The sequence below is a fragment of the Setaria viridis genome, chromosome 8 (genome assembly GCF_005286985.2).
Source record: "Setaria viridis chromosome 8, Setaria_viridis_v4.0, whole genome shotgun sequence".
NCBI classification, from domain to species: domain Eukaryota; kingdom Viridiplantae; phylum Streptophyta; class Magnoliopsida; order Poales; family Poaceae; genus Setaria; species Setaria viridis.
This window is the reverse complement of record NC_048270.2, coordinates 4,603,792-4,631,242: the sequence shown is the minus strand read 5'-3', so window position 1 is coordinate 4,631,242 and position 27,451 is coordinate 4,603,792. Positions and strand designations below refer to the sequence as shown.

The window sequence follows — 27,451 nt, the reverse complement described above, 5'->3', positions numbered from 1 at the left end:
CCGCTCTTGACCGTGAGCACGGCTGATATATCAGTTTTACACTATGCAGAGGTTGCACACTTTACCAACGAGTCATGTTCCTCATTACGCCTCACACTTCCAAGGTGATCAGCCAAGGTCCCACTACAAGGTCTTTCAGAAGTCATGACTTCCCACTGGTAAACACCCACTAAGGATTCACCGCTAATAGGGAGTCTATTTTCCTCCACTGCAGAAGATCCCTCTTGTGCTGCTCAAACCATTCGACAATGAAAACCAGTGGGACAACTACTTAATTGACAAGGTCCAGAGCCATGTAGCCCTTGTGGTTGCACGGTTAAGCCAGTTACTTGTCCATGAAACGGTCCTTCCAATCCGAGCAGGTACTAGCACCAACCCATGTGTCAACGACACAAACTAAATAAAATCCAATTGAATCAGAACCATCCACCTGATCCATCCATCCTGCTCAGATTCCCTAATCACCATGTTTGCTACCAAAAGATTACCAACCATTTCCCATTTCATAAACAACTAATCAGGTTTAACATTATAAGCCCAACCACCCAACTGGACTGCAAGCTAAGTATGAAACTACCCATAACCATCCAACCGGGGTTTCAAGAAATATGTTGGAAATATCTAGTAAACCCTAACATGGAATTCCAATTTAAGACACAGCATGCAACTAAGTCTAACTACTCTAATAAGATAAAATAAATAGGAGTAAGAATGATCAAGGACACTTGCCTTCAGAAGAAGAGTGTTCAACAACTTTGAATTGTTGAACTTGGAGGTTCACAGACGGCTCGCTTCCTACACGCGCAAGCAATCGGAAATAGCACACAATAAATAAAAGGAATAGTACACCAAACAATATTAAGGATAAAAACCTTACTAATGTTTAGCACGCTTTGCTACGAACGCGTGAGCACAAGAATCGCTTAAATCGGAGCTACAATTAAAAAGATATAAGCGTTTGAAATTTCAGGAACCTATACCTAATTATCTAAAGTCATGAAGGGCTTAAATAGAATTATATCATGGCTCTGAAAAGTGAATAAATAAGGAAAGGAACAAGGGTTTTTGTGTTAAAGTACAAGGAGTAGGGTTGGAACAACAATTATAAAGGTATTCGGGTGGTAGAATGCAATATTAACAATAAGAACAGGGGCTGGAGTGCAAAAAGACGGTTGACTGGGCTCTGGTGCTGATGTGCCGCACACGTGGCACTGACTGGATTCCACGTGGTCGTGCTGACTAGGATCATGTGAGACACGTGGCACTGTTAGATTGGTTTGCGAAGGGGTAAGTTAGCATCTAATCTGAGCCTTTGATTTCGGATCTAAAGGCCACCGGCTCATCTCCTTCCCTCGGCATAGGACGACGGCGTCCAGACACGACCATGGGCGCACGCTCGCGCATGGCCGGAACATCACCGGAAAACACCAGATCGTCCTAGGTGCACGGAAAGCGATGGGAAGCGGCAAAACGGAATGCTGGCGAGATGGGTCTCACCTAGGGCGTCGTGGAGGGCAGCGGCGGTGTGGTTCGAGCTCGGGACATAGGGTACGTCGAGAGGCGATCTGTTCTTCCCTGAGATTGACTGCGGCCACGAAACAACGACGAGACGTGACGACGTGACTTCCTGGCGGCCCAACGACGTGGCCAAGACAGAGATGGAGATGAGGGGGAGATAAGACGGTCAGTACTTGAAGTATAGAGGCGGCAGCGGCAACTCACCGGACAGGGCCAAGATGATGACGGCGGCGGCGGCTCTGCTAGATGCCGATGGAAAGCGGGTGGGCTGCAGATGCAAAAGGGACGAGGGGGATAGCACCGTCTCGTTTTATAGAGGGAGGGAAGAGAGGAGCTGCGCAGGGATCAGGATCCTCCCGAGGTCGGCGTGGACGTGCGTGCGAGAAGGAATTGCGGAGGTTTCGCGAGAGCTTGGCCGTTGCTGTGCAGCGCATCATAGAGATGACAAGCGGGGCCCACTAGTCATTGAGATAAGGAGGAGGTGAGCTGGGTTGGGCCTTGGATAGGAAGGGTTTTGGCCCAAGATATGCTTAGGATTTAAACTAACTTGAATCTAATTGAAACATTGAAACGCAATCGAATTCGATCAAAATTTGAAATACATTTTTCATCCAATAAAAATCTAGTGCAAACTATATGGCATGAGTGCACAAAACAAAATTATATAACATATATTAATTATTATTTTTAAAAAATATAAATTTTCCTATAATTAAATGCTTTGCTAGCAACTAATTGTTGGAAAATTTTATAAATATGAGAAAAATCTATTATTTTATTAGTGTTAATTGTTCACAGCCCAAAACTGGAATTTTGGGTGGGACAGCCGCGGAACGTTCCCACGAAGCACGAGGAAGGCACGGCCGGTAGGGACCCTTACTGCCGCCCGTTGGCTCACCTCGACTCCGGCGTCCTGCGACGAGGTGACGACGAGCTCCTGGTCGCTCAGCTCGAGGTGATGCCCAGCTTCAGTGAGCGGCGGGGCATGGCTGACCTCTGCGTGCTCCGTCACGGCAGGGGCCAGTGGGAGCTCAAGCGTTCACTGCCCATCGTTCACGACCATGGCGATAAAGTTGACCAAGAGCTGGATTGCTGGCAGGGCTCCAATACCACAGCAGCTTCATCGTCAGCGACATGGCGGAGGAGGCGAGCCCCATGCTCCGGTATATACCTCTGCCTGCTTTCCCCTATATATGATCCAAGATACTACACCGATGACTTGGAACCTCTGAGCAATTCCAGTAGCATGGGCGCTGCCGGCCCTGCAGCGGTGAGGTTCCTCGCCGTCGAACCCCGCTGCTGCTGCGGTGGCTTTGGCAGGAGCTCGTGCGAGCGCTCTCGCAATGCCTTCACGGTGACCACATGGACCATGAACCTATCGATGGACAAGCCGATGACGTGGGTGAAGGATGGTGCGCTTGACTGCGAGGAGCTGTGGGCGCTCCCGGGCTACGAGGGCATCCCGCGCGTCCATCCACAGCACCCTGTCGTGAGCTTGGACAACCCTGATGTCGTCTGCTTTAAGGTCGTCGGGGATGGGGACAGGAAGGCACGGATGATCCAAGTCGATATGAAAAGGAAGGTGCTGCTGTCTGCCGTCAAGTGCACCACCGTTCCATTGAAAACATACTATTATCTACCGGCAAAACTTCAGTGATAGATGCTGAAAAAATCTATGGCGTCGAAAAGAAACATAAATAAGAAGAGCTCAGATAGTTACTTTTTTTCTTTTTCGGAGTTATGCCGTTGTTACTTTTTTTGTGAGCAAGATATTTTTTTATTACTCAATAACATGGTTTACAATTATTTCCAAGAAACTAATTATTACAGTCCCATCTCATCTGTATGATTTTTTGCACTTCATGAAGATGATACTTAATCATCTCAGCTTGCTAGTTATGCAGGTATTTGTATGCGTTTTGTTTGATATAATCATCCAAGTACAACATCAATTAACATGACGGATATGTTAAAGGAGCTAGCACTGATTGCTAGGGGGTAGGGGCCTAGGGCGGCCTGGTCACCTGGAGCGGCATCTGTCGCGATCGGTGGGCACAACGGTGCCATTACCAGGGAAGAAGAACCGGAGGCGGCAAGAGATGCGCGTCCAGTACCGGAGCTTGACGAAGACACCCACCTTCCAGCGCGTGCGCGCCTTGCCGAACAGGTCGAATGGCACCATTCCCGCCTTGAGCGACTCATCCATAGCCCGCATCCCATCCAGGCCCAGCGTCGGCCCTACCGCCAGCACGTTGTACTGCAGCGGCAAGGAGCTATTCCTTGCCACCACGAACGGCTCGGCCCGCAGGAGCACGATGTCGGCACCATGGAACCCAAGCGCAAGGTCGATGCTGGAAAAGGCGGCATCCGCCTTGGAGTTGTTGTTCTCGGCCCGGACGGTGATTGACATCTGCAGGTTCTGAACGGTGCCACCCTGGTCATACTGGAGCAGCACTAGGTGCGCGTCCGAGACGACCAGGCACGGCATCTTGGGCTTGAAGAAGATGTACACGGCGAACACCGCAACGCCGGCCACGATGACGCCGATGGCCAGCACTGTGCACAGGATCACCATCGCCCATGCCAACCACCCGGAGGTACTATGCTCCAGTCGTCTCCATAGGATCCTCGGATCCCGGTGCTGACCTGTTGCCGGCCTCTTCATGGCGATCTCCGCCTCCTCCTTGACTTCGTCATCCACCGACGGCGGCTCCTCGTTGGGATCCTTTTCAAACTTGTCGGCCTGCTCCGTGTACCTGCGCATGCGTGACGTGGCGAAGGGCCCGCCTCTCTGGCGATCGTGCGACACCTTGTAGGCTAGTAGGCTGGCCAAGAGATCCTTCCACGTTTTCAGCTGGAGGAGCTGCTGCAGCTCATTCTTGACGATGATGATCATGCGGTTGGGCCGCTTGGCATCCAGAACCTTGTGGGTCTCTTCGAGCTTGCCATGGGCGCTGTCATAGTCATTCGTCTTACTCGCCTCCTCTATGTTGTCAACATAGAAGAGACGGTCCTCCTCCTCCTCCACCTTCGGATTCTTGGCGTCCGGACTAGCTGATCGGGTGCGGTGTATGAAGCATCTTAGGGGATCACCAGGGGAGTAGAAATCTTTTCCTTGGATTCTGGAGTGTAGTAGTAGTACGCAGTATTAAATTTGTTCAAAATTAGATAAATGTAACCTAGGACAAAACTAAAATGACTTGTAATTTGAGACAGAGGGAGTAGCTAGATCGATAAGCAAATGATGCCAAGTACCTATACAAGCATTGGGCGGTGAGGACAGTCGCACGGTACCCTCTGTGGACAGCCGGGAGGAGGATGCGGATGATAACCTTGCGAGCTTCACCGCCGAATAGATCGCCGAAGGTGATGTAGACCTTACCGTTCTGCCTCCTCTGCCGGTACCTCCCGTGCTCGGCGGTGTCCCCCTCATCCTTCTCTTGGATGATGATCTTGGAGTGGCCTGGCAGCTCTGACACCACGAGTTCAAGGTCCCGGACCACGACGCTGAGGAGGCCGGCAAGGATCTCGGCGAAGCGGATGGTGAGGCTCTCCTCATCCCTGATGTAGTGGAACGTTCCTCCTCTGCTCTTGCTCGCGATCGCTCCCAGCACCTGCCCAGCCGTACATGCAAACAAATCAAATATTCAAATATTTTGTTGTGTGGAATGATTTACTGAAGGTCAAAGATCTCTACTAGAAAGGAAGAATTGTTAAAATCAGAAATGGATTGAACACTGTCTTTTGGAGGGACCAACGGTGTTAAAATCAGAAATGGATTGAACAGAGTCTTTTGGAGGGAAATTTAAGGAACTCTTTGAAATATGTAATCAACAGACAGGAAGTGTGGCTAAAATATCTAGTAGAGGGTGGAGTTTTACTTTCCGGAGGTGGCTAAGTGAGAGAGCTCAAAATCAATTTAGACAGCTGACAGGTATTCTTACATCCTGTGCTTTGTCAAACGAAAAAGATATACCTAAATGGGTTTGGGGGAAATCAGGAGTATTTTCTGTGAAATCATTGTATTCTCACATATGTAGCTCTGAATAGAGAATCCTAATAAAAAAATCTGGAAAGCAACAATTCCTCTTAAGATAAAAATCTTTATGTGGTTGATTCAACAAAACACTATCATGACAAGAGACAATTTGATAAAGAGACACTGGCAAGGGAATAAAAGGTGTAGCTTCTATAATTTGGATGAATCAGTAGAACATTAATTTTCTTATTGCTATCTAGCCAGATATGTATGGAGTTTGATTGCGAACTTCCTTTGAACAACTTTGGGTATGTGTCAGAAGTTGTTGGACTCATGCCAAAAAGATTCATATGGTAGGTTTATCGGAGCTTTGTGGAAATCTAGAAATTCAGTCTACTTCGATTAAAGAAAAATATATTAGATCTCCTACTAAGAATATTTGCTAGGAATCTTCTTTTATGGGTGAGTTTGGGATCAGGTGGGAGGGCTTCTCGCATAGTGCTCCGCACCGCGGAGCTCCTTTTTCTTGCTTCTTCATGCAGCCCCAAAAGGGCTCCGGCTCCTCCATGAGATGCCCAAAAATGGTTCCGGCACCGTGACCATTTGGTGCGGCTCCGGCTTCTCCGTACCTTAGCGAGCATGCGGAACCGGAGCCGGAGCCCTCCCAAACTCGTCCTATATTGTATTGGGCAGGTCTCCAAAAGCCGGAGGACAAACTGAACCGGAAGCTTTGAAACAAACAGCAGTCCACTTTCACTCTCATGAAGCAACTCGGGATGATACAGGAGCGGTTCTGATCCAGTAGGAGAATGGCTAATGAGTGATGACGAACTAGAGAAGCTTGCTGCTGGAAATGACTCACACCTTGGTCTGAAAGTCCCTAAAACATTTGCTAGATGGGTTCTTGTAATAGACAATCTGTGTGCACTCTCCAGCGAGCGGGCCCTTTGTGTCTAGCTACTGAAGATTTATCTTTTGGTACTTTAGGCTGTACTTAAACTTGCATTAGCGTGCTAAAACTCTGTAATTTCATTACTCTCGAAAGGTAATGAAATTCGGGCGTGGCCATTAGTGGAAAAAACATGGATGGAGTTTAGGGAATGCAATGTACTTGCCTCCGCATCGTGATCTTTACCGAAACCAAACGTGTAGACCGCTTCTTGGCTGGCATCGACGGCCAGGCTAGCACCGCGCGGGTATTCGCAACCATCAGACATGAGAACGATGCCCGAGACGCGGCCAGTTTTGTCCCGGCGGTCGGTGAGGACCTGGAGGCCAATCTCGAGGCCGCGTTTCATGTTGGTAGTGCCGCCAGCTGAAAGCTTGTCTTCGACGATACCCTTGAGCTCTTCCTTGGCGTTGACGGTCATGAGGCTCAGCCGGCACCGCCTGTCGGCATTGCTGGAGAAGGAGACGATGGAGAGGCGGTCCGTGGGGCCGAGCTTGCTGATGACGAACTTCATGGCCGTCTTCAACTTGTCAAGCTTCCCGTACTTGCCCATGCTCCCGCTGACGTCCAGGACAGCCACGAGGTCCAGCCCGGAGCGCTCGCTGGCGGAGGACGTGTCGACGAGCTCCAGGAGCACCTGCTGCCTGTTCTCCTCGATACTGGCATCCTCGATACTGGACGTAGGGCTTCCCTTGCCCGAACCAGTCTAAATCAGTGTCTCCCGTGCAACCACCTGAGGCTTACGCGCATAAAAGAAATTTACTAGTCTAAGTCTTGATCCGCTGATCTTGACAACGACAAAGAGGTATCTTTAAGAAAAAGTTTGCCAAGAAAACATATTTTCCTGCTATACATGGTTCAATAACTGAGTCTCTCATGTAACCCTTGTACTCTTTTTTCTATTGCCTTGTAAACATTTTTTTGTGCTTGATCATAACATATATATGTTGGAATTGATCTCAGTCTAACCGCCCATACCAAGCCATGCCCATGATCGGTAGGCCTATCCAACCGCCCAACGGCCAGGTCCCAGGACACCACGAGCTACAAGAAACACAGCCACCCCTTTGTTAAGGTGCGGTAACTAACTACGGCCAAGCCCAAAACCTCCGATCAGGTTAGCTCGCGAGTGGTTCTGAAGACCGATGGCCATTCATATCTCGACGTTCTACACCCACATCAGTGGCGTTTGCATCATGGAAGCACAAGTCGTCAGCGGCCTGTTCAGAGGCATCTTCAGCTAATCGGATTTGTATGCTATGATTAACTTTGTAATTAGTGTGTTCATGTTGATTAGACTAGTAGACCATCATGATTGAGTTCTAACAATATAACCTGCAGATTCTTCAGTCTCCTGTTTCATAAAGAAAACAATAGATGGAGAGGGATGAGATAGCATGGATGGGATATATACATGCCTTCGCATCGTGGTTTTCACCGAAACCAAACGTGTAGACCGCTGTTCCGCTGGCATCGACGGCCAGGCTAGCACCGGGCGAGTCCTCCTCACCATCAGACATGAGAACGACGCTGGAGACGCGGCCGCTTCTGTACAGGCGTTGGTCGAGGACGTCGAGGCCGATCTCGAGGCCGTGTCTCATGTTGGTAGTGTCGCCAGCTGAAAGCTTCTCGACGATTCCCTTGAGCTCTTCCTTGGCGTCGACGGTCATGAGGTGCAGCCGGCACAGCTTTTTGGCAACGCTGGAGAAGGATACGATGGAGAGGCGGTCCATGGGGCCGAGCTTGCTGATAACGAACTTCATGGCCGTCTTCAACTTGTCAAGCTTCCCGTACTCGCCCATGCTCCCGCTGACGTCCAGGACAGCCACGAGGTCCAGCCCGGAGCGCTCGCTGGCGGAGGACGTGTCGACGAGCTCCAGGAGCACCTGCTGCTCGTTCTCCTCCAGTGGCGCCTTGTCGTTGCTGTACGCCTTCAGCCGGACTCTGTCGCTGCCCCGGTGGATTGGCTCCCGCCCTGCATTTCTCAGTGACGACCAAGATATCAATGAGCTGGTGTGTCAGAAAATAGAGAAGAACTGCAAGGATCGGCGATGAGATCGGTCGACCTGCTGATGAATTTGCAGGAGGTGGCTCATCGTCACGAAAGGACATTGTTAATTCCAATCGAGATCGAAAGAACAGGCGGCTGGGCACGTGTTAGTGAGCTGATATAGTGATGTATAATATGTAGTACTAGGTGTCTAGGTTAATACCATGTTAAATAATCTATAGATGATACTCCTACTTATAAGAGAGCAATGCAGTGGCACCAGGGGAATGGAATGTGATGGACGCTTGCTTCGTTTGGTTACGGTTGGGGACAGGATCACAGGAAGGGTTTGGTATCTTCTTTGCTCTCCCTTACAACGTCCTTTTTTGCAAACACGGCCAAGGAAAGGATGGAGCATATATCCACGTAAAGCCCTGTACGTGCTGGCTGCGTTAGAGAATTCTCATCGGATTTCAGTGACAAGCCGCCGCAGCTGCTGCTGCCCTTGAGCATGAAGGATGCGTGCAGGAGCCTAAGCTGCGTCACGCGGCCGCCGTTGAAGATGAACCCCGCTGTCACTGCCTCCAACACCATTGGCACCACATCCGAGCCGCCACCATTTATTTTTTTCATGGAAAACAATTATTTGGTCAAGTTGATGAACATTGTTCGAAGTAGGAAAAAATGTTCCGACTTCACTAAAAAATGTTCGTAAATAAATATTATCGAAACAAAGTCAAGCTATTGAAGATCTTTTTTAACAAGGTTAATGGTGCGATCACAATTTAATTTAGACGCTCAGACTTATGTTTTTTTAATTTCAAACACACCTTGCATGTGGATGATGTTAGCAAATTTGTCATTTTTGCATGCACCAATATGAAATTTGCTCCTCCCGGGCTGCTTAGCACTTTAGGCTTCATGTGGGCTGCTTTTCGAATACTCTTCAGGTGATAGTTTGGATTTTGTTGCTTCTGGTGATAGCTTGAAACAACCGGGATCAGAGGGCCGAGATCTTGTTTCGGCAGATGGACGAAAACCATCGGAGGCACTACTGGTCGCATGAGAAAAATATCTCTACTCTTATTTTGTTAGTCGTAGAAATAGAGATTTGGTCCAAGTTTTCATGGTCTAATGGCTATCTAGTAGCTTTTATGTTGTGTCGGCATGTGAGCGCATGTACACCGTACCACTTAACTGGAAGGTAAGATGAATGCCAGATTACCCTCAAGCGTTGCACCTTGCACAGTCACCTTCATTTTCTGGCGAGCTGGCAACAGTAATGCTACCAGATGACAATCATGTCACGTAGGCACGAGCATGGCCACACCATTGTCTGCGCAACCAACAACCTAGACACCGGGTATCCTGTCGCGACTATCTTGCATTTTTGCGTAGCACATGTTCCTCGTTGTCTTTTAATTTCGTCCTGATCTGATGATGTAGAAGTGCAATATGATATTTATTCGGATGTGCTGCCTTGGAAATCCTAGCCACCCTATTATCTTCAAGCTTTGCTCTGGTCCATCAATCACAAGCTCCGTGGTGGCAACACTTGAACCTCAACTAATGGAGATCCCCGCGGTGGACCTCCGCGGGACGGAGCCCGGATCGCAGGGGTGGGAGGAGGCCAAGGCCCCGGTGACGGCCTCCATGGTGGCGCACGGCTTCGTCGTCGTCAGGCACGGAGGCGCGCTCGGGCCGGACCTCAGGCGGGCGCTGTTCGGGCACGCCATGCCTGAGCTCTTCGCTCTCCCGGTCGAGGCCAAGCAACGGAACGTCTCCAGATGGGGTCCTTTCAAGAGCTACCTCGGCAATGCTCCGATCCCGGCCTCGTCCGGGAGAGCCTACGCGTCGAGGACGCAGCCGATGCCGCCCGCGTCGTGAATTCGCCCACCTCATGTGGCCGCTGCAGGGCAACCCTGCCTTCTGGTTAGTAATTTCTTTTTCTTTCTTGTTGTTTCTATAAGACTATAACACGAGGATGCAATTTTTATGCTGTGAAAATTTGGGTTTCTGCTCTGAAAAATTTGAGTTGCTAGATTATGATGTAATCTCTGTGTCTTTGTGACCAACTCAAACGATACGATCGTGACGTTCGCCAAGAACATGGTGGAGCTCCAGCGGACGGTGCTGAGGATGACCCTGGAGGGCCTCGGCGTCCGGGAGGACCACATCCAACTCATCCTGGGCTCGCACACCCACGCCGTGCGGCTGTCTCGCTATGGCGTCCCCGAGGACACGGCGACGGGCATGTCGGTGAGGGCCCACCACGACGGAGGCATGCTCACCGTCGTCGTGCAGCACGAGGTGGAAGGGCTCGAGGTGCAGGCCGGCGGCGATGGGAGGTGGCTCGCGGCGCCGACCGAGCCCGACACCTTCACCTGCCTCGCCGGCAAACTGCTCACGGTGGTGACCAATGGGCGGGTGCCGGCGTGCTTCCACCGGGTGAGGACGCCGAGCAACCGGGAGCGCTACAGCGTGCTGTTCCTCTGCCGGCCCAGGGATGGCGCGGTGGTCAGCGCCATGGACGAGCTCGTGGATGCGGAGCATCCTCTGGTGTATAACCCGTGCAACCTCGACGATTACGGCGAGTTCCGTAAGTCGGAGGAAGGGCGCAAGTCCAGCGATCCACTCAGGGCGTTCTGTGGAGTGGAGACGGCAGCGCAAGGAGAATACAGGGAATATGGCCATTATTTGTTTTACCAGTAATCCACCATTTTCACGGCTGCTTTAATTACGTTATTAAGCTTTGGATTAAACGTATAAATTAATAATAGATGTTCCCCCTCCATGTCCAAATCTGTTGGTGATGTCCCTAGTCTGGTTTTATTTTTTTTTTGAGGGGGGGCTTATAAGAGTTACAAATACCTTGACACGGATTTAACAGCCAAACTTGCATGCCAAACTCAGCATAAATCGCACTTCTTGCGATGGTGTGAGCATCCACATTGGAGCGCCTATTTTCATGAATAAAATCAGCAGTGCCAAACTGTGCTGCTATAGCCTTTATCTCCCTGTGATATGGCCATGAGCGGCCATTTCTCCCTCCTTGATTCCTCTGATCACGTTAACATTGTCCGAGGCTAAGTGTTGAACCATGAGGTCACTCGCCAACACCAGGCCTTCCCTGCACGCAATAACCTTGATGATATCTGCATCTGAGAGTGCACAAATCACCAGCGCGGATGCTCCTAGAAAGTTTCCTGCAGTGCCCCTAGCAATGGCAGCGACCACTGCCTTGCTTGAATTCTTCGAAGTGGCTGCATTGACATTGATTTTAACAAAGCCTAGTGGTGGAGGGATCCATAACAAATGAGAGGTACATTAAGGTAATATAATTACTAACTAAAATCTATCACAATCGGATAAAGATAATAAGTATATATCTATATAACTATTGTGTTTGAATATTTAACAAATGAGAGGTAGATCAAGGTAATAGTTTTGCAGTCACGCGGCCTCACTTTTTTTTCCATTGGAGACTAAGTTCTACGAGACACGCTAGAAAAAAGGACAAATCCTAAAAAATTCTCACAAAAATTAGAAACATCAAACATCAATCCAGTAAACTCTAAGAATCATAGTCATTGGTCTGTTATATTTTTAAAAAAAGTTACCCACCACTTTCAATATGAAAATATTCTAAAATAAACACTAAACCTTTATATAAATTGCCGAGCTCTTCCAATCCAATTTACTTATGCATATCATTACAAAGCATAACTTAAAATATCATTCTAAATTTATATCTAAGTTACCCACGTATGTTGTTATTAGAAATAATCTAAAGTAAGCACGTAAATCATAATCTAATTATCTTCATGTGCATCATACATAAATATACAAAAGTAAGCTAATAGATAATTCTAAATTACCTATTATGTCATTGTTAATATACAAATGCTGAGTTAAGGTATACACACATGATGAGTGACACCTATAGACCATTTATACATGTATGTGAGGAAGTGATGAAAAATATTGATTTTTATGCTAAATATAATATATGGAGATGCGATACAAAATGAAATGGATGTGGATGCAAGGTGTAGAGTAATTATTAATTAAAAAACAATCACAACTAGAAAAATATAAGTAGACATCTATATGAGTATTATGTCGAAGGATTAAAAAATGAGAGAGTAATAGGTAAACAATTTTAACTATTAATTAGAAGTTTAATTTCTAAATAATTTTTAAATACAATAACTTTTAAAAGCATTAACCCGTGCGGGAGCACGGGTTGATAGACTAGTTAAAGCCAATTTTTACATGTTTCTTACTAGAGTAGGCTACACGGTCGGTGGCAAGATTTGCATGGTGGGTGCAATATTGTCACAAGCCTTTTAAAGCTGCGCAAACTTGTTATTATTTTACCTAGTTTGAGTAGTGTTTATCCAATCATAAATACAACATCAGATTGGATAAAATGACTCTCTCGTACGTGCATGCCACTGCCTCCAGCATGGTTAGGCCTACATTTTTACCAAAAAAAAGGATAAAAAATAATAACATAGAGCCCTTCTTTGCTCTTGTTTTTTTGCACGGCGATGTCCTTATAATTTTTGTGGCATGACATTGACTGTTAAACTGTTATTACTATATGTTGGCTATCCAGGGTGTGTGTTTTTTAACCACATCATGACACTACTAAACAACACTAGCGGGCCCCAAACCGTGCATCACTGTCAGTTTTGCCACCCATTGGATTGGGGTCGGTGGTGATAGGTGTCCTCATCACCGCCATATGGGAACCGGCAGTAATGCCCGGTACCCAAACAAAAATCCAGCCGCAGCCCTCCGCAGCTGCCGACGCAGGGTCGATGCCCCAACGCGCGCGGCCGACGCAGCTAGATGGGGATCCAGAGCCGCAGCCCCAACACCCCACCACACGCCACCGCAGCTGAACCATCCTTGTAAGCTTGGTGCGCTGGAATCTTGGGGCATCGATGGCTCACCAGCTAGTTGTTGACCCTCCAGCTTGGTGTAGGATGGCGACGACATCTGTGTGCGGCGGACAAGGAGAGCCCTTCCTTTATGGAGAAGCTTCGTAGTGGAGACGGCGTCAAGGTGACCCAAAGAGAGCCTTTGTGGCGAGCCCAAGACCTTGACTGAGAGACATTTGGTGACGGAGAATATATCCATGGTGGAGCTCCAACTTGGATTAGGAGTGGCATATGCTTACCGATATCACAGGATAAATCATCATGCTAAGTTAGCATTCTTCGTAACACACTCATTTACGTTTTTGCATTTCATACTTACAACTTGAGGGCCTTACATTGCAAAACTATTTGTTTCAAGAGTAGTTTCTTGTTAGGATTAGCTTTACGTTGCAAAACTATTTGTTGGTGGGAAGTTTCACTAGATCAACCATAGATGCACATTTAGATAACATGATCTAGTCTATGGGTTTATGTGTTCGGTGTTTTGTAGTGGAAGCCATATGTTAAGGTTTTATGTTTGCCTAATTCACCTCCTCCATGTGTTAGACTACGAGCACCAATTCCTTTCGATTGGCTATGTACTTTTTTGTCCATTAATATCTATTGACCATTATTTTGTGGTACTGTAGTTATCCAATTTCTTTCTACTTTGATTCGTTTGGTCCTTTGCCCATCATGTCGTTTTCTAGTAACTTTGCTTTGATCCACACCGTCGTCCGGTCCCCTCTCCATGGTCCCATACTCTCTCGTTGGTGAAACCCATTCTTTGTTCTCTGTGTTCTTGACGCTTCTAGCCTTCTAGGAGCATTGCTGTTTGATCTCATTTTCCTTGTAATTCTGCTATTGTCTGAATAATTTCCTCCCCGAATGGTCCTCCCACCATGTTCCTTTTTCTTTATTCTACCTGCTCTATCAATCTGATACTTCCTCTTTGATTGAGGGTTCCTTTACCTTTAATTATTTACCCTGAATCAGAGGCAGTGTTCTTGCTGCTTTTGCTTGTTGGTATGCATCTTTGCATGGCATGTCGAGCTTTCTGAAAAGAGAATGCATTCCTTACTTGTCCATGCGTCCCGCTTTGGAAAAGAAAAGCATCCAAAAAGCTAGCTGCTTCTATCTTGGTTGTATATAGGACGAGCGTGGCCGCCTCATCTCTGTCAGCCATCAGTTTTTGCAATTTCTCAACGGTATCTCATCTCAAATTGTCATTCTCATCAACTCAATGGCAATGCCGGTTCGTCAGAAACCAGGTAACGTTTCAATAAAACGTTATTCAATTATTGTATATATCACACAACATTGTAGTTTGTGTTCTTGGTATTTGGATTAACGAAAAGTACATAATAGGGGTCCCAATTATAGAAACAATCGCAACTCTCTATCCTGATGCGGAGTTCGGATGCATCAATATCCTTGATGATTAGATAAATTAGCTCCATGCAGTATAATAGTAGGAAATACACATTTATGGAAAAAAACACTGCGAATAGCTATGTTCCGGGAAAGAATAAGAAAGGAAGAAGATACTGGTCACTAAGAGGGGGAAATAGAAATACAATGCCTGCCAATGCAATTGTGCGCTTGCTATGCTCGTCCATCCCTTCACGATCGTGAACCGACTCAAGCTCTGCCGCTGCCTCCACGAAATTCCTCTCCGCTTGCTGCATTCTCATCCTCTTCCCCACGGTCGTCATCGGCAGTACGCGAAATTCCTCTGCCTGCACTACCTCCATCCTCTTGAAGGAGGGAGGTCAAACACCGGCGCACACACCCGTGGCCACCACCAATCCCAAGTTCCATGGAAGATGCTGCACATTGTTACTTTATACTACTCTCCCCCGCATCTCGCACTTCTCCCCACCGCATCACTGCGAACCCTCGAGGCCAGGCACATGAAGTGTACATGAGATGTGTTTTAATTAAGAAAAAAGCGTATTTTTCATCTCTCTAGTATTGCAAAAATGTAACATTCATCCCTCATGTTTCATTTGCTGTAAATCAACCCCTTAACTAAATAAATCGGTGCATTTATCATCCTTACCTTTGTTTAATAATGGTTTAGTGTCATATAACATCGGTTTAAGCTATGTAATTATCTTATTGATCACTGCTTAGTCATGTCTAATGTTGAGTCAATCACTATAATAGTTCGGTATGAATTGGTTCCGTTAATTTTTTCTATAAAACTTTTGAAGGGTAGCCAATTTAGAGGATTTACTGATTTTTTTGGGGGTTGTATATCTTCGACTTAGTATATTACATCGCTAAGTAGGGATTAGTTCGATGATTGCATGGCATAAACCGCCATTAGATGGCGCTAAAGCATTGTTGAACTAAGGTGGGGTGATAAATGCATTGGTTTAGATAATTAAGGGATTGATTTGCACCAAATAAAACATGAGGGATGAATGTCCCACTTTTATAATAATTGAAGGATGAAAGACACACCTTTTCATTTAATTAATTAATGTAGCTTCTGAATTCTGTGGAGGGCTACGGAAGCCAGTGGAATGGGAGAATTTGATTTCTTATACTATATGCTAACTCCATTGCCTTGACAGAACTTTTATTATATTTTCTTTCAGATTAGGGTCATCACGCGTGCAGGCTATTGACTTCAAGGAATTCTGGGGTTGCTATTGTGGCTTGTTTGCGGGGCTTAATTGACCTCTTCATCTAGGGATTTACCATTTTGTATGGCGCTGTTTGAATTTTATACCAGGTATGGATGTCTCAACTCTCAACTTCAAAACGTACTGAAACTCAACTGAATTATAAATCCACGGCTTTCAGACATATAAATTTATATTTCTATATGGAAAATATAAATTAACAGATATTTCTTAATCATCTGGACAATATAAGGTTTTCCACAAATGTTGTAAATAGAAAATATGGCAAAGAGAAAGCAATAAGTGATCGTCACCTTCCTTTCTTCCCAACTTCATTTTAAGGCTTTTTTCTTGCAGGATATGTTAATGGTGTTGGGTTTATTTTCAAGGTCTCCAACTTTTGGTTTTATTATTCTTTCCAAGTGTATATCGTCTTTCCCTAGGCAGATTACAGTTGGGGCCTTCTAGTGAAATATTGAGGTATGTTTTGTAACATGCTAGATGGTTCAATTCTTCTTTTGTTTACTAATCTTATATAAATTGTCTTTTTATCTTCCCCAACCTTTATACTCAAGGCGTCGTTGGCATGCTGGTGGGCGCTCACAAGTGCAGGCGTGGCTGCGTTCACCCTAGGTAGTGGCCGTGCTGCATGATTCATACTTTTTTGCTTGTGTTTGAATGAAATTTAATGAGAGAATCAGAATGATTAGAGTGTTGCATATCTCAGGTGGGACTAAGCATGGATTCCTATTTCCCAACGATTTTTTCCCTTGTTGATCAAGAAGTAAAATATCCATGGTGAGTTGTCAGTCTCTCCCTATGGGAACATCGTCATGCACATCTGTTAGATGCCATTAGGATATTAAGCTTATGCGTCAAAGAATTAATAAATAGGAGAGAGAATGAGGCTATGAGTTTGTTTGGTTCGTGGATAAACATTGCCACGTAAAACCATAGCACGCAACAATTTCTTATGTAGGTGTTTGGTTCTTTGCCATAACTTTTGCTATCTGGTGCTGTTTGGAAATGATGGGAGGTAATGGGATATTAGAAGTGGGATAGCTTTTATCCCATGTTTGGGTATGGGCTCTGGGAAATTATAAAAGTTTGGGAAAGCGAAATAAGAGCTTCTTATCCCACCAATCCAGTCCCAATGGAAAGGGGTGGGTTATGGTTGGGTTATGATGGAATATAATAGGGTTTAAAATAACAAAAATACCATCATACTATAAAGGAAACTCCTACTTTTTGAAGAGGGCAATATGGTCATAAAAATATATATCCCTGTCATACCCGATTTTAGTGGGAAAACCAAGTGCATCTCATATGTGTGCCAGGATCAAAATTTCACACATATAATAATAGACTTCAAGTTAATAACCACAACCACATCAAAACGAAAGAGTATGAAAGTATTTGTTATATATTCGAGTGACAAAGGTCTTAGCGGAAGAATAAACGAGGGTTTAACTAAGAAATGTAAACAAATGCTCCATCTCCACGTGCAGCTGACTGGGGGACTCGCCTAGAATTCCTCAAAATCTTCAGTGTAATCCTCAAAATTCTCTGAGCCTGAGCAGCAATCCGGTGTTGTAGATGCAATATATAAAACACAAGCGTGAGCACATGCCGTACTCAGCAAGATAAGGGAATAAATGACATGCAAGGCTTTATATAGTGGAAGGCTACCAAGTTTTATTCAGCAGCTAATTACTTTCAAATGTAAGTTTATACCAACCCACAATTAATATTGAGCATCAATATACCAAAGGTAGGGACATAAACAAATAATAAAATGTTGATTCATATTCAAGTGAATTAATCATGTGAGGGTCAAGACTGCTCCTGACCGTGAGCACAACTGTTATAACAGTTTTTAGATATTGTACAACTTTACCCACAATTCGTATTTCCCAAGTGGCTCGAGGTAGCTAGCTATTTAAATACTTGCAAGGTGAGTGGCTAGAGATTCACTATGAGACAACTTTTACTTAATACAAAATAATCCACTAAGGTTTCAAGTCAAAGCAGAGATAACCATCCCTAATAAGTGTAGTACCTTAACCAAGAATACCACTCAAGAGGACCGGGGCTATACTCTAACGATGCAACCCCTCTTGCCCTTTTTAGGTGGGATCATGGAGTACCAAGTTCACTAGTTAATAGCCGAAGTCAGAGCCATCAGACACTTGTAGTTGCACTATTTTCCTAGGTGGTTCTCCATGTTCCAACTAACAATGTGGTCCTATAATGAATAAACCATACATGAATATAGATTAAATAAATAAATATAACCATGTTGTTCATTTACCAACCCAGTTGAGAAAACTAAGCACCATCTACCAACAAGTTTATTTAAACAATCCTGCTGCAAGGTATGATTAAAAGAAACTAGGTATCATCCTTAATTGGAACTCGTCATATTAATTGAAGCGATAAATAATTATTGTGGATAAATTGCATGTCATTTAGGTACTAATGGGAATGACCAAGGACACCTGCCTTCCTCAAAGCCCTACTGCTGCTCAGAGTCTTCAAAGCCTTGATCTTTAGAAAATTCCTCGAATGGTGCACTCTCTCTGCTTCACACAAGCATGTGCAAAGAAAGCAATACAGTAAATAATAAACAGTATACCAAATAGCACTAACAGTACTAAAAAGCAGCACAAAAAAATCTACAGGTTATTATGAACACGTGAGCAAATAAATAACTTAAAACGGAGCTAAATCGCGAAAGATATGGATTAACTAAGCTCTAGGTGCTTGCTGGCAGGTTTTATAAAATTCAGGGAGCTTAGCCGATAAAACTAAGGGCATAAACACATAAAAACTTAAGGTCAGACTGAATTGTGAGATTAGGGCTTTCTTCGGGGGCTAAGAGCAAAACTTTGGTCTTCTTCAACCTCCGGCTGGTCCATCGATGCGGCTCGGTGGCCGGCCTTGCTGGAGGCAGCGAGGCCAGGGGGCGCGCAGCTGCAGCAGGGGTGGCGGTGGCACCCAGGCGCATGGGGACTGGGCAAGTCGCGGCTACCGGGCGCGAGCGGTGGTGGCAGCTAGATGGCGGAGGTGCTACAGCAGGTGTGGTGTGCTGGCAGGCAGGGCTCTCGACGAGCGCCAGCACAATGCCAGCAAGGAGGGAGCTGCAGTGGTACGGAGAGAGAGGGAGGAGAAAGAGGGTCGCTAGCCACGGGCTGCCAATCTCACGCTTGAACAGTGAAATGGAACGAGAATGATGAGACCAACGTGATAGTGTGCTCACATTTTACTAAAGATTTACAGTTTCGCTGGAGTTGCTTGTGTAAATTGTTGTCGGAAGTTGGCAGAAGTTTGGCTCCAAACTGGGAAGCTAAAGTTCTCAAAATGAGGTGGGCTTTGCGGGATTGGAAAAAGTACGTCAAGGAGATCACCGGCATATATTTATGGACAGGGTAGGGTTTGGGTTTTATTTTCCTCCTTTTCCCATTTTCGGGAATTAATTTTGGATTCAAAAACAATTCCAGTAAATCCTGAAATTGCTTTTCAACCTTGAAAATACTTCAAAAATTCCAAAAAATTCAGGAAAACTCCTGGAGATGGTTTCGGACATGGGGAATCCAAATACAATATTTGGAGCTCGTGAAAGGACCTCTAGAACCTATGGATTTAGCTCTAGGAACAAGAGAAATTCTCAGAAAAACTTAAACATCGCATAAACGTATTTTAAAAACCTTTGCACTAATGAAACACCATAATGCAATAGCAAAAATGCAAAACACACACTCATTTTGAGTACATTATTTAATGTGATAGTTAAATTAAATTAGCCTATAGGATTCCCAATTAAAACCTAAGAATTTAATCAAGCCTTAGATAAAACCTAGAAAATTCAAAGGATTGCTAAATAATTATGTGATGAATTTTAGGATGTTACAATCCCTAACCCAAACCCACTCATACCAAATAAAGGAAAGGGAAAATGATCTTATAACCCTAATCCATACCCACCCCTAAATAACCCACTTCATATCCCTATCGCATTCCATCCTCAAATCAAACCGCACCTTAGTACTTTCTTTAGCTAGGTGCCCCACCATCCGTTGGCTCTTTTCTTTTCTACCTCAAAGGTGGCCAACGAGTTGCTAATTATATCTTAAACATGGTATTTGTGGTTACAAAAGAGCCCAAACAGTAGAGGGTGGCTCTGAAACAAGTCACTTGTCCAGAAGAGCTTCTAGGGGACTGAGTGGCTAGAATGTTGTGTGTGATTGAGTCCAAAACCCCTCTATTTATAGTCTCAGGGGATGGGATCTGTTCTGGTAAAAGACCCTTGTGCCCCCGGTAAGGCACCCACAGGATTGGACCTATCGCGGAGTACCCTAGGGGAAGTTAGGTAAAAATCCCCTTCAAGGTACGGAGGTCCTCCGTACTTAGGGCAGATGTGGTGGCTCCGTACGGAAGGCTAGCGTGGCAGCTCCGTATATAGGGCTAACGCTGGCACGTCCTAACTCGCTTGGGGACCACGCGTGTAGGAAACCCTACCCCCGGCCACCGTGAGGGCGGGGACCGGCTCTCCTTCTCGCGCCTCCCGGAACATATGACTTCCGATCTGGAGGGAGGCCTTTGGGGGTCCTCCTCCTAGCTCAAGGGCAACCCCAACCTCTCGGAAGGGTCTCGCTTTAGCAAGCAATGCAACCTATTAGGGCATTACCTGTGCACGCCGCCAAGAGCCCTCACCACAATAGGGATCCCCCTATCCCCCTCCAAGTTCGGAGGTCTCCCGTTGGTTTTAGAGGCTCCCCGAAACCGACGGTCCCTCGGACCCGCGATCCGCGGTCGATTCCCCAACACATGGCTTGGCAAAAATGTGTGTCAACGTGTGGAAACAAATCAAACAAGCAATATATCAGCATGGTCATACATCCTAAGCACAAAATCCAACAGTTCAGCCTTAAATTCAATAGTTTATTCACTTCCATGGCATAGTACATGAATAATTAATTACTTCGATAGTATTAAAAATAGTGATATGATAGTATGTATTGTAGCTTTTTCTGTTTCCTATGAATTTAATGTCCTCCATGCGACGTGTTAGTCTTAGGTATACCGGAGTATAATACCATAAACTGTAACTAGCCTTATTTAACATTCTCATCACTACATTTTTCTGATGTGCTGCACCTCATGAAGCGATATATAACGACTAGGCTGGTTGAGATCCTTGCATCTTACATTGCAGTAAAGGCACAATGTACACGTGACTGCTGGCCTTGGACTAGAGGGGAAGAACTAAAATTGTCCACACACCACGATATTCAATACTACACACCTCACTGCCTTAAGTTACAATAACTTTACCGAAGGAAGGATCCATGGAAAGAAAAGTGAGTTGTTTTCGTGTCACTATTGCAGAAAACGCCTATCCGTGCTGGCTTTTAATGGTCATCTGTGCCTGTTATTCAACTGTCACTTCAGAATACCTATAGGTCTTCTTGCCGGTTCATCTATCACCGGCAGCAACAGCAGTATCTGCCCTACCGAGTCATGGCTAGCTCTGCACACATACCTATTTTCCAGCAAAAGAAACAATTTATAGAAGATTATCTGATGACAGAAGACAAATCATACATCCTAATGTTCATCTGAATGCATCTCATATTTATTTGCAGTTATAAGAACATCACTATTTATTAACATATAGTAAGGGGAAAATTGCACAAAAGAACAAGAACATTGCACAAAAGGCTCCCATGCGCTCCCCTCACAAACAGCGACATCATAACATAGACATCCTCCAACTAAAACTAGAAACACACAGCAAAAATGAAAAATGGACTACTAGTACATTTCATTCCTAGGAATCTCCTGGTCTACTAGTGTTGCTATCGCTGTCGTCGTACACCACTACACCAGTAGCCTCCGGCCACCGGACGCCATATTACCCCCGCCGCACACCAGCACCGAGGCCTGGTGTCATGCTCGGTCGCTTGGCCTCTGCGGCATCATGAAACCACGAGTCTCACATTCACATGTACTGATGAGGAAATGAAGAAGTTTGCTTAACCGATGTGATGAATATTGAAGATCTATTTGTAAAAAATTCAAGGGGGATAGAGGACACGCACCAGAGGAGAGAGGCACTTATCAGATTAGCCGCACACAAAAGCACTCATGCACCCTCTTCCTCCCATTCCTAGCACAAATACAAGCAGCAACAAGGATGAAAAGTTCATATATCCATGCCAACGCGTAATAAAGGCCGGCATGGATCCTCAAACTACTAGCACTGGTACGGATAGTGTGCGTGTCGGCTCCAGTTAGTCATCAACACGGGAATATTGCTAAGAACTATCACAGATAGCTGTAACAGAGTCGGGACCGATCACTACACCAGAAATGGTCAGTACAAACGGTTAAAAGCAAAGTAGGGCGGTTTTTTATGGAGTCTATACGAGAGGGTCCGAAATATGGCTGCATGTTGTAGATGGAGAATTCGACATTTGAATTGAGTCAATTGTGGACAATCATTAACCTGAAAAATATTGAAAAGATATTCAACACACAATGTTAAAAGGAGGACACCAGACATAAACCGTCTCAAGTATCTGGTCGGTGTTTTCACAATATAACCCAAACAGCAAAACAGACATATAAAACATTCATCTTTTGTTGTCGATAATTAACAAAATTGCAGACGATTGAAATATAAAGTACCATCATAATTTATTAATTAAAATAGATGGTTACAAACGAACCATCGGATGTTTCTTCTGAATAAGTGGACGATTCAACAAAATTATTGGATATTTGTATGGTTCCCATGACCAATTTTGTTGCTGTAAGCAGTGTTTAATTTTCTGAAAAAAGAGAAGCAATATCGTTATCTCAATTTAATTATTGGATAGAACCATCTACAAAATTGCAACATATCAGTGTTTCTATTTACAACACCTTGATTATTACTAATAACGCCTATGCATTCCCCAACATTTTTATTGAAGGAATTATGGCCCCGTGTTCCATGGGAGGATAGGGCAATACGTTTCATATTTACCAGCGTTGGAAGAAAGGGTAGCGCAGTGGATCAAGGACCACCCGGTGACATGGAACGTCGGAATGGGACATGCGGCTTCGTTTTCACGGACCTTGAGCAGGCTCTTGTTTGAGCGCACCAAGGACATATCTGGGCCATACGACCACATTACACGTGTGAGCCTACCACCTCATGCAAGCAGCAGTACAGGCAGTCATTGGCTGGCATTTGAGGTCCTTATGGAAATGGCAAGAACCCTTGAATTGCCACAGCGTGACAAAGAAGAGGTTCTAAAGCTCAAGCAACTCGCCGCAGAAGAGTGCTACTTCGGCTACGGCGCACTCTCCGAAAACCTGATGCTCAGGGCGCTTGGACGTCGGTACGTGGAGTTGTTTGGATCACGGTCCGTGGTGTGGGACCCTAGCCACGTCCGTCAACTCAGCGACTCCCTACTATTACAGAGGATCCCAGAAGCATTGCAAGGAAAGAGGCATCTGCTGCTCGTAGAGAACCTGCATGTTCCTGCCACACTGGAGGTGTTAGTTCACGTAATGAGCGGACCGTGGCCGTCGCCATACCAGAACCGGTGGCTTATCTCAACCACTTCCAAGGAAGTATATTACAGAAGCAGACAGTGGCTGACAGCAAACTGGAAGCAGCGGCTGATCGATTTATCTGAAAGAACATGGCTGGTTGGGGCTCGTGATGATCAGCACTATGCCCCGAATTTTGTTGGTCTCCGCGACGACAGGGATTGGGCTGTGCTGATCAGAGAGGCCTTACGGGATGCAGCCAACTCCATCCATAACGCACTCCAGCAGCAAGGGCGAGACGAGGAGTTCTGGCTCGGCATAGCTATGAACTGCTTCTATTATGCTATCCTCTACCATCCACTGCAGCTGGGATCTGCTGGACGTCAAGAAACAAGCAACACCTTATTTGTTAGCTCTGACGAGCTGGTTCGCTGTTGGGTAGCTGAGGATCTGGTTTTCTCAAGAACAAGCCCCACCGATACACCAGCGGCCAGCGGTGAGAAAAGGAACAGCAACTACTACAGGTCTGCATATGAAGCTGGAAAGGTCATCTTTCATGCCTTGCAAGAATATTCATTACTGCCAATCTATTCTGTTTCTTGCCAAACAAGCAACCCTTCATCGTCCATGGATGCCGTTACTGGCCTATCAAAGCTAGCTGGGGGTGTCCCCCGGCTCAAACATGATGAACTCTTTGATCATCAGAAAAGCGACCAGCTAAGATGGGTCTCATTTATGAAAGACGATGGTAGGCATGTAAGCTGGAACTGGTGTTCCCGGTATGTGCCAAGAAATGTACCGGGAGAGATGAACATGACAACCCTTATTCTAAGAGGTTGCTCAAATATATCAGGCTTTCAACTAGTGTTGATCCACTACCTCCGTGTCCTTGATCTGTCCTATACACCAATAAATTCACTTCCTTCCTGGATTTCTCGCCTATCGAATCTTGCCTTGCTCTCGCTCAGGGGCTGCTCTAAGCTTGATAACTTATCTCCGCAAGCACCTGCATCTGTGAAAGAAACTTCACCACTTTCTCACCTTGGAAAGCTTCAAGTCCTTGATATGAATGGGGTTCCCTTGCTCGAGCTAATCCAACAAGATGGCAGCAACAAGAGCAATCTGCACTACCTTGATCTGTCGGGTTCAAGGCTTACCACTTTGCCTTCTAAGTTCTTCTGTGAAATGCCATGTCTTGAGGAGCTCATTCTGGGAAATTGCTCCCATCTCGAAACATTGCCTCCTTCTTTGGCTAAATTGTCCAATTTGTTGATCCTTCATGTCGAGGGAACTCAGATTTCTTATTTTCCAGAGGGTGCATTCGAAGCGATGCAAAGACTGCATACACTAAAGCTCATAAGCAACACGCTACTGGTATCACTTCCAACATCACTCTCTAAAGCCAAAGGCCTCAAAGAGCTGCATATTTATAATTGTATTAGCTTAAGGATTGAGTTTCTCTGGGAATTATTATCAAGCCTTGAAGATCTTTATATACAAGGATGGGAAGCCTTGGAAGATATCCAAATCCTGGAGCATCCTAACCTAAAAACCTTCTCACTCTCTGGAAAACGGATTAGGTGCCTGTCCTTGCGTGGGTGCAGCAGGCTAAAAACCGTGGACTTCAGTGATGATCTTACGGCCTTGGAGGATGTTGATCTTTCAGGAACAGCTATTGAGGAAGTCCACATCCTCCCAAATCTGCCACAACTCAGGATGCTACTTCTTCTTAATGTCCCCTGTTATAAGAGATTTCCATGGCATCAATTGGTTAGGTTTCCCAAGGTTTTCTATTTGGATCACTGTGCTGATGATTATAACCAGGCTTTGATGATGTTTTGCCAGCAGAGAACTTGTGCAGATGGGAATCAGTATAGAGAGAGAAGTACCAATACTGCTGAGATCAACATAAATGACCCCAGTATATTTCATAGCTTCAACTCAGATGCTGCTGAGAAGTTAATCAAGGAAGGACAGTTTCTCCAGTGTTTCAATGTCCAAGTTAAACCAAAGAGTGTGAGATGCATGGAGCCGAAGAAAAAAAGTGAGATATGTACCAAGATCGAGAAGCAATCACCTTATCTTGATGTGCATTCTTCCAAGGCAGATAGCATTGTGCCAATGATGAAACTTCATCCAAAACAACGTCATGTGGAGATATCTGCATATAATCGGTATCCACATGGATTAAGGCATCTTCTCTCCATCACAAAGTCAATATACATTACGGATGATTGTTTTATCAGATGCTTTACCGAACTCAATTCTATTATGATGTGCCTGGAAGAATGCCAGCTCATTCACTGCCGTGGAATGGAAGTAGTATTGAAAATGCATTCAGAAGGGGCAGGGGAAATAATAAATTACATCGGCGGTAGGAGGACAATAACCCCAGAGGTAGTTCCGTCCCTAAAGATACCCCAGGTCTCCAATCTAAATAACCTAATAAGCCTGGTCGAGCCTGGTGATCTGACATTTTCTAGGTTGCACACTCTGAAGTTACTAAATCGCATTCACCTTGAGCACTGTCCACGTCTGGAGAAGCTTTTCCCATGTAGTTTATCATTACCTGCCCTAGGACTCTGGTGATCCTGTTCTGCTCCAACCTGAAGACAATTTTCTACAATAAACATGAGGTAGGGACTCCTCCGCTCCCAAAACATCAAAATTTTTATTTTCTAATGTTGTTTATAATTAATTACCTGCACTGGAGAGACTGATCACACTCTTCTGTTCCAACCAGAGCGCAAATTCCGATCCACATCGTTCCTATGAGGCAGCACGTTCTCCACTCCCAAACATCAGAAGTATCTGCCTCCAAGAGCTGCCACAGCTGAAGCACTTCCATGATGATGTCACGTTTAAATTTGAAACACCAAAGTGGGAGAAGCTCTTTGTCCGAGGCTGCCCATCCTTTCAACCTCTCCCACTATTGAAGGAATATCCGGAAGCAAAGGTGGAAGTGAGCGGAGAGTGTGAATGGTGGGGCAAGCTGCAGTGGAGCCTTCGAGGGCAAAGCCAGTACTACTTGCACGTGCCGCCATCAGAGTTTGTGTCACACAAGAAACATATCATCAGAAGCTACCTTAGGTGAGCTTCATTCATTTCATATCCAGAGGCCCTGTCCACTCCTAGGATGCATGGCTTGTATCCTGGCATCCTGCATTGTGTTCGAGTATGTTCTGCTTTTTACCTAATATTGTTTTGCCAAGGGACATGTCATCTTTGTGATGGTTTGTTCCGATCAGTTTGGTGTGCTTTGTGTGTAAAATAATTGGCAATTCTGCTTGCCATGAAACCAAGCTTTATGTGTATGGATTGGTGTGCTGAGAATGAATTTCAAACTACTTGTAATTTGCAGCGATAAATGTACTCTGTTATATTCCATTTATGTTGTGACCTCATTGATTACTCTTGGTAACATCGCTTTCTCTCGGTTGCACGGTTGTTTGTTTGCTGAGAACCGTTCACGCTCTCCGCTCACTTTCACCGAAGGTAGCTTGCCCTGCCTCACAGGATTGTTTGTTTGCTGAAATCACGAGGCAGGGCTTTCTCTCGGTTGCACGGTTGTTTCTTTGCCGCACAGGATCCTGACAGAGCAAAGCGACTACTACTTGCATGGATTTTTTTTAATTTTAACCTTTTTTCAATATAATTTTAAAAATAACCTCTTCCAACAAATATTTGTTGCGCCATTGTGCCTGGTGTGATAAAGAACACCCCATTCATTTAGCCACTTTGAACCATCTAAATAAAATAGTATTTGAACTTCAAATATTACGAAACTTTGTATGCGCATTGTACAAGGTGTAAATAATTCATTTTCGTAACATACATAAGGCCAAGAGTTACATATTTTGAAATCTATAGTTTCAGAGTAGGCTATGTATTATCCCTATATCCATGTTAGGG

General features: G+C 45.3%; 2 protein-coding genes and 1 pseudogene across 2 annotated transcripts; 2 read left to right on the top strand and 1 right to left on the bottom strand.

Annotated features, from left to right (window-relative positions):
- Positions 1-3,192: 3,192 nt before the first annotated feature.
- On the bottom strand, positions 3,193-8,652 carry LOC117866903 (uncharacterized). Its single transcript, XM_072290181.1, has 3 exons — positions 8,513-8,652; positions 4,774-8,421; positions 3,193-4,640 (listed from the first exon to the last, which is right to left on the bottom strand). Exon 3 carries the CDS (start codon positions 4,412-4,414, stop codon positions 3,539-3,541), a length of 876 nt encoding a protein of 291 aa, XP_072146282.1. The 5' UTR covers positions 4,415-4,640; positions 4,774-8,421; positions 8,513-8,652; the 3' UTR covers positions 3,193-3,538.
- Positions 8,653-9,914: 1,262 nt separating this feature from the next.
- On the top strand, positions 9,915-11,448 carry LOC117866863 (probable 2-oxoglutarate-dependent dioxygenase AOP1.2; annotated as a pseudogene).
- A 2,602-nt stretch (positions 11,449-14,050) lies between these two features.
- Positions 14,051-26,943, top strand: LOC117833513 (uncharacterized). Its single transcript, XM_034713038.2, has 7 exons — positions 14,051-14,635; positions 15,971-16,107; positions 16,355-16,477; positions 16,573-16,630; positions 16,725-16,795; positions 22,975-26,175; positions 26,283-26,943. Exons 5-6 carry the CDS (start codon positions 16,737-16,739, stop codon positions 26,126-26,128), a joined length of 3,213 nt encoding a protein of 1,070 aa, XP_034568929.1. The 5' UTR covers positions 14,051-14,635; positions 15,971-16,107; positions 16,355-16,477; positions 16,573-16,630; positions 16,725-16,736; the 3' UTR covers positions 26,129-26,175; positions 26,283-26,943.
- Positions 26,944-27,451: the final 508 nt, after the last annotated feature.

What these genes read in the sequence shown, in the direction of transcription:
- LOC117866903 (XM_072290181.1), bottom strand. Translation starts at nt 4,414, where the DNA reads ATGATCATCATCGTCAAGAATGAGCTGCAGCAGCTCCTCCAGCTGAAA.
- LOC117833513 (XM_034713038.2), top strand. Translation starts at nt 16,737, where the DNA reads ATGGATTCCTATTTCCCAACGATTTTTTCCCTTGTTGATCAAGAAGTA. An exon ending in CAAGAAGTAAAATATCCATG is followed by an intron (nt 16,796 to 22,974) that starts GTGAGTTGTCAG and finishes TTTTTATTGAAG; the next exon opens with GAATTATGGCCCCGTGTTCC.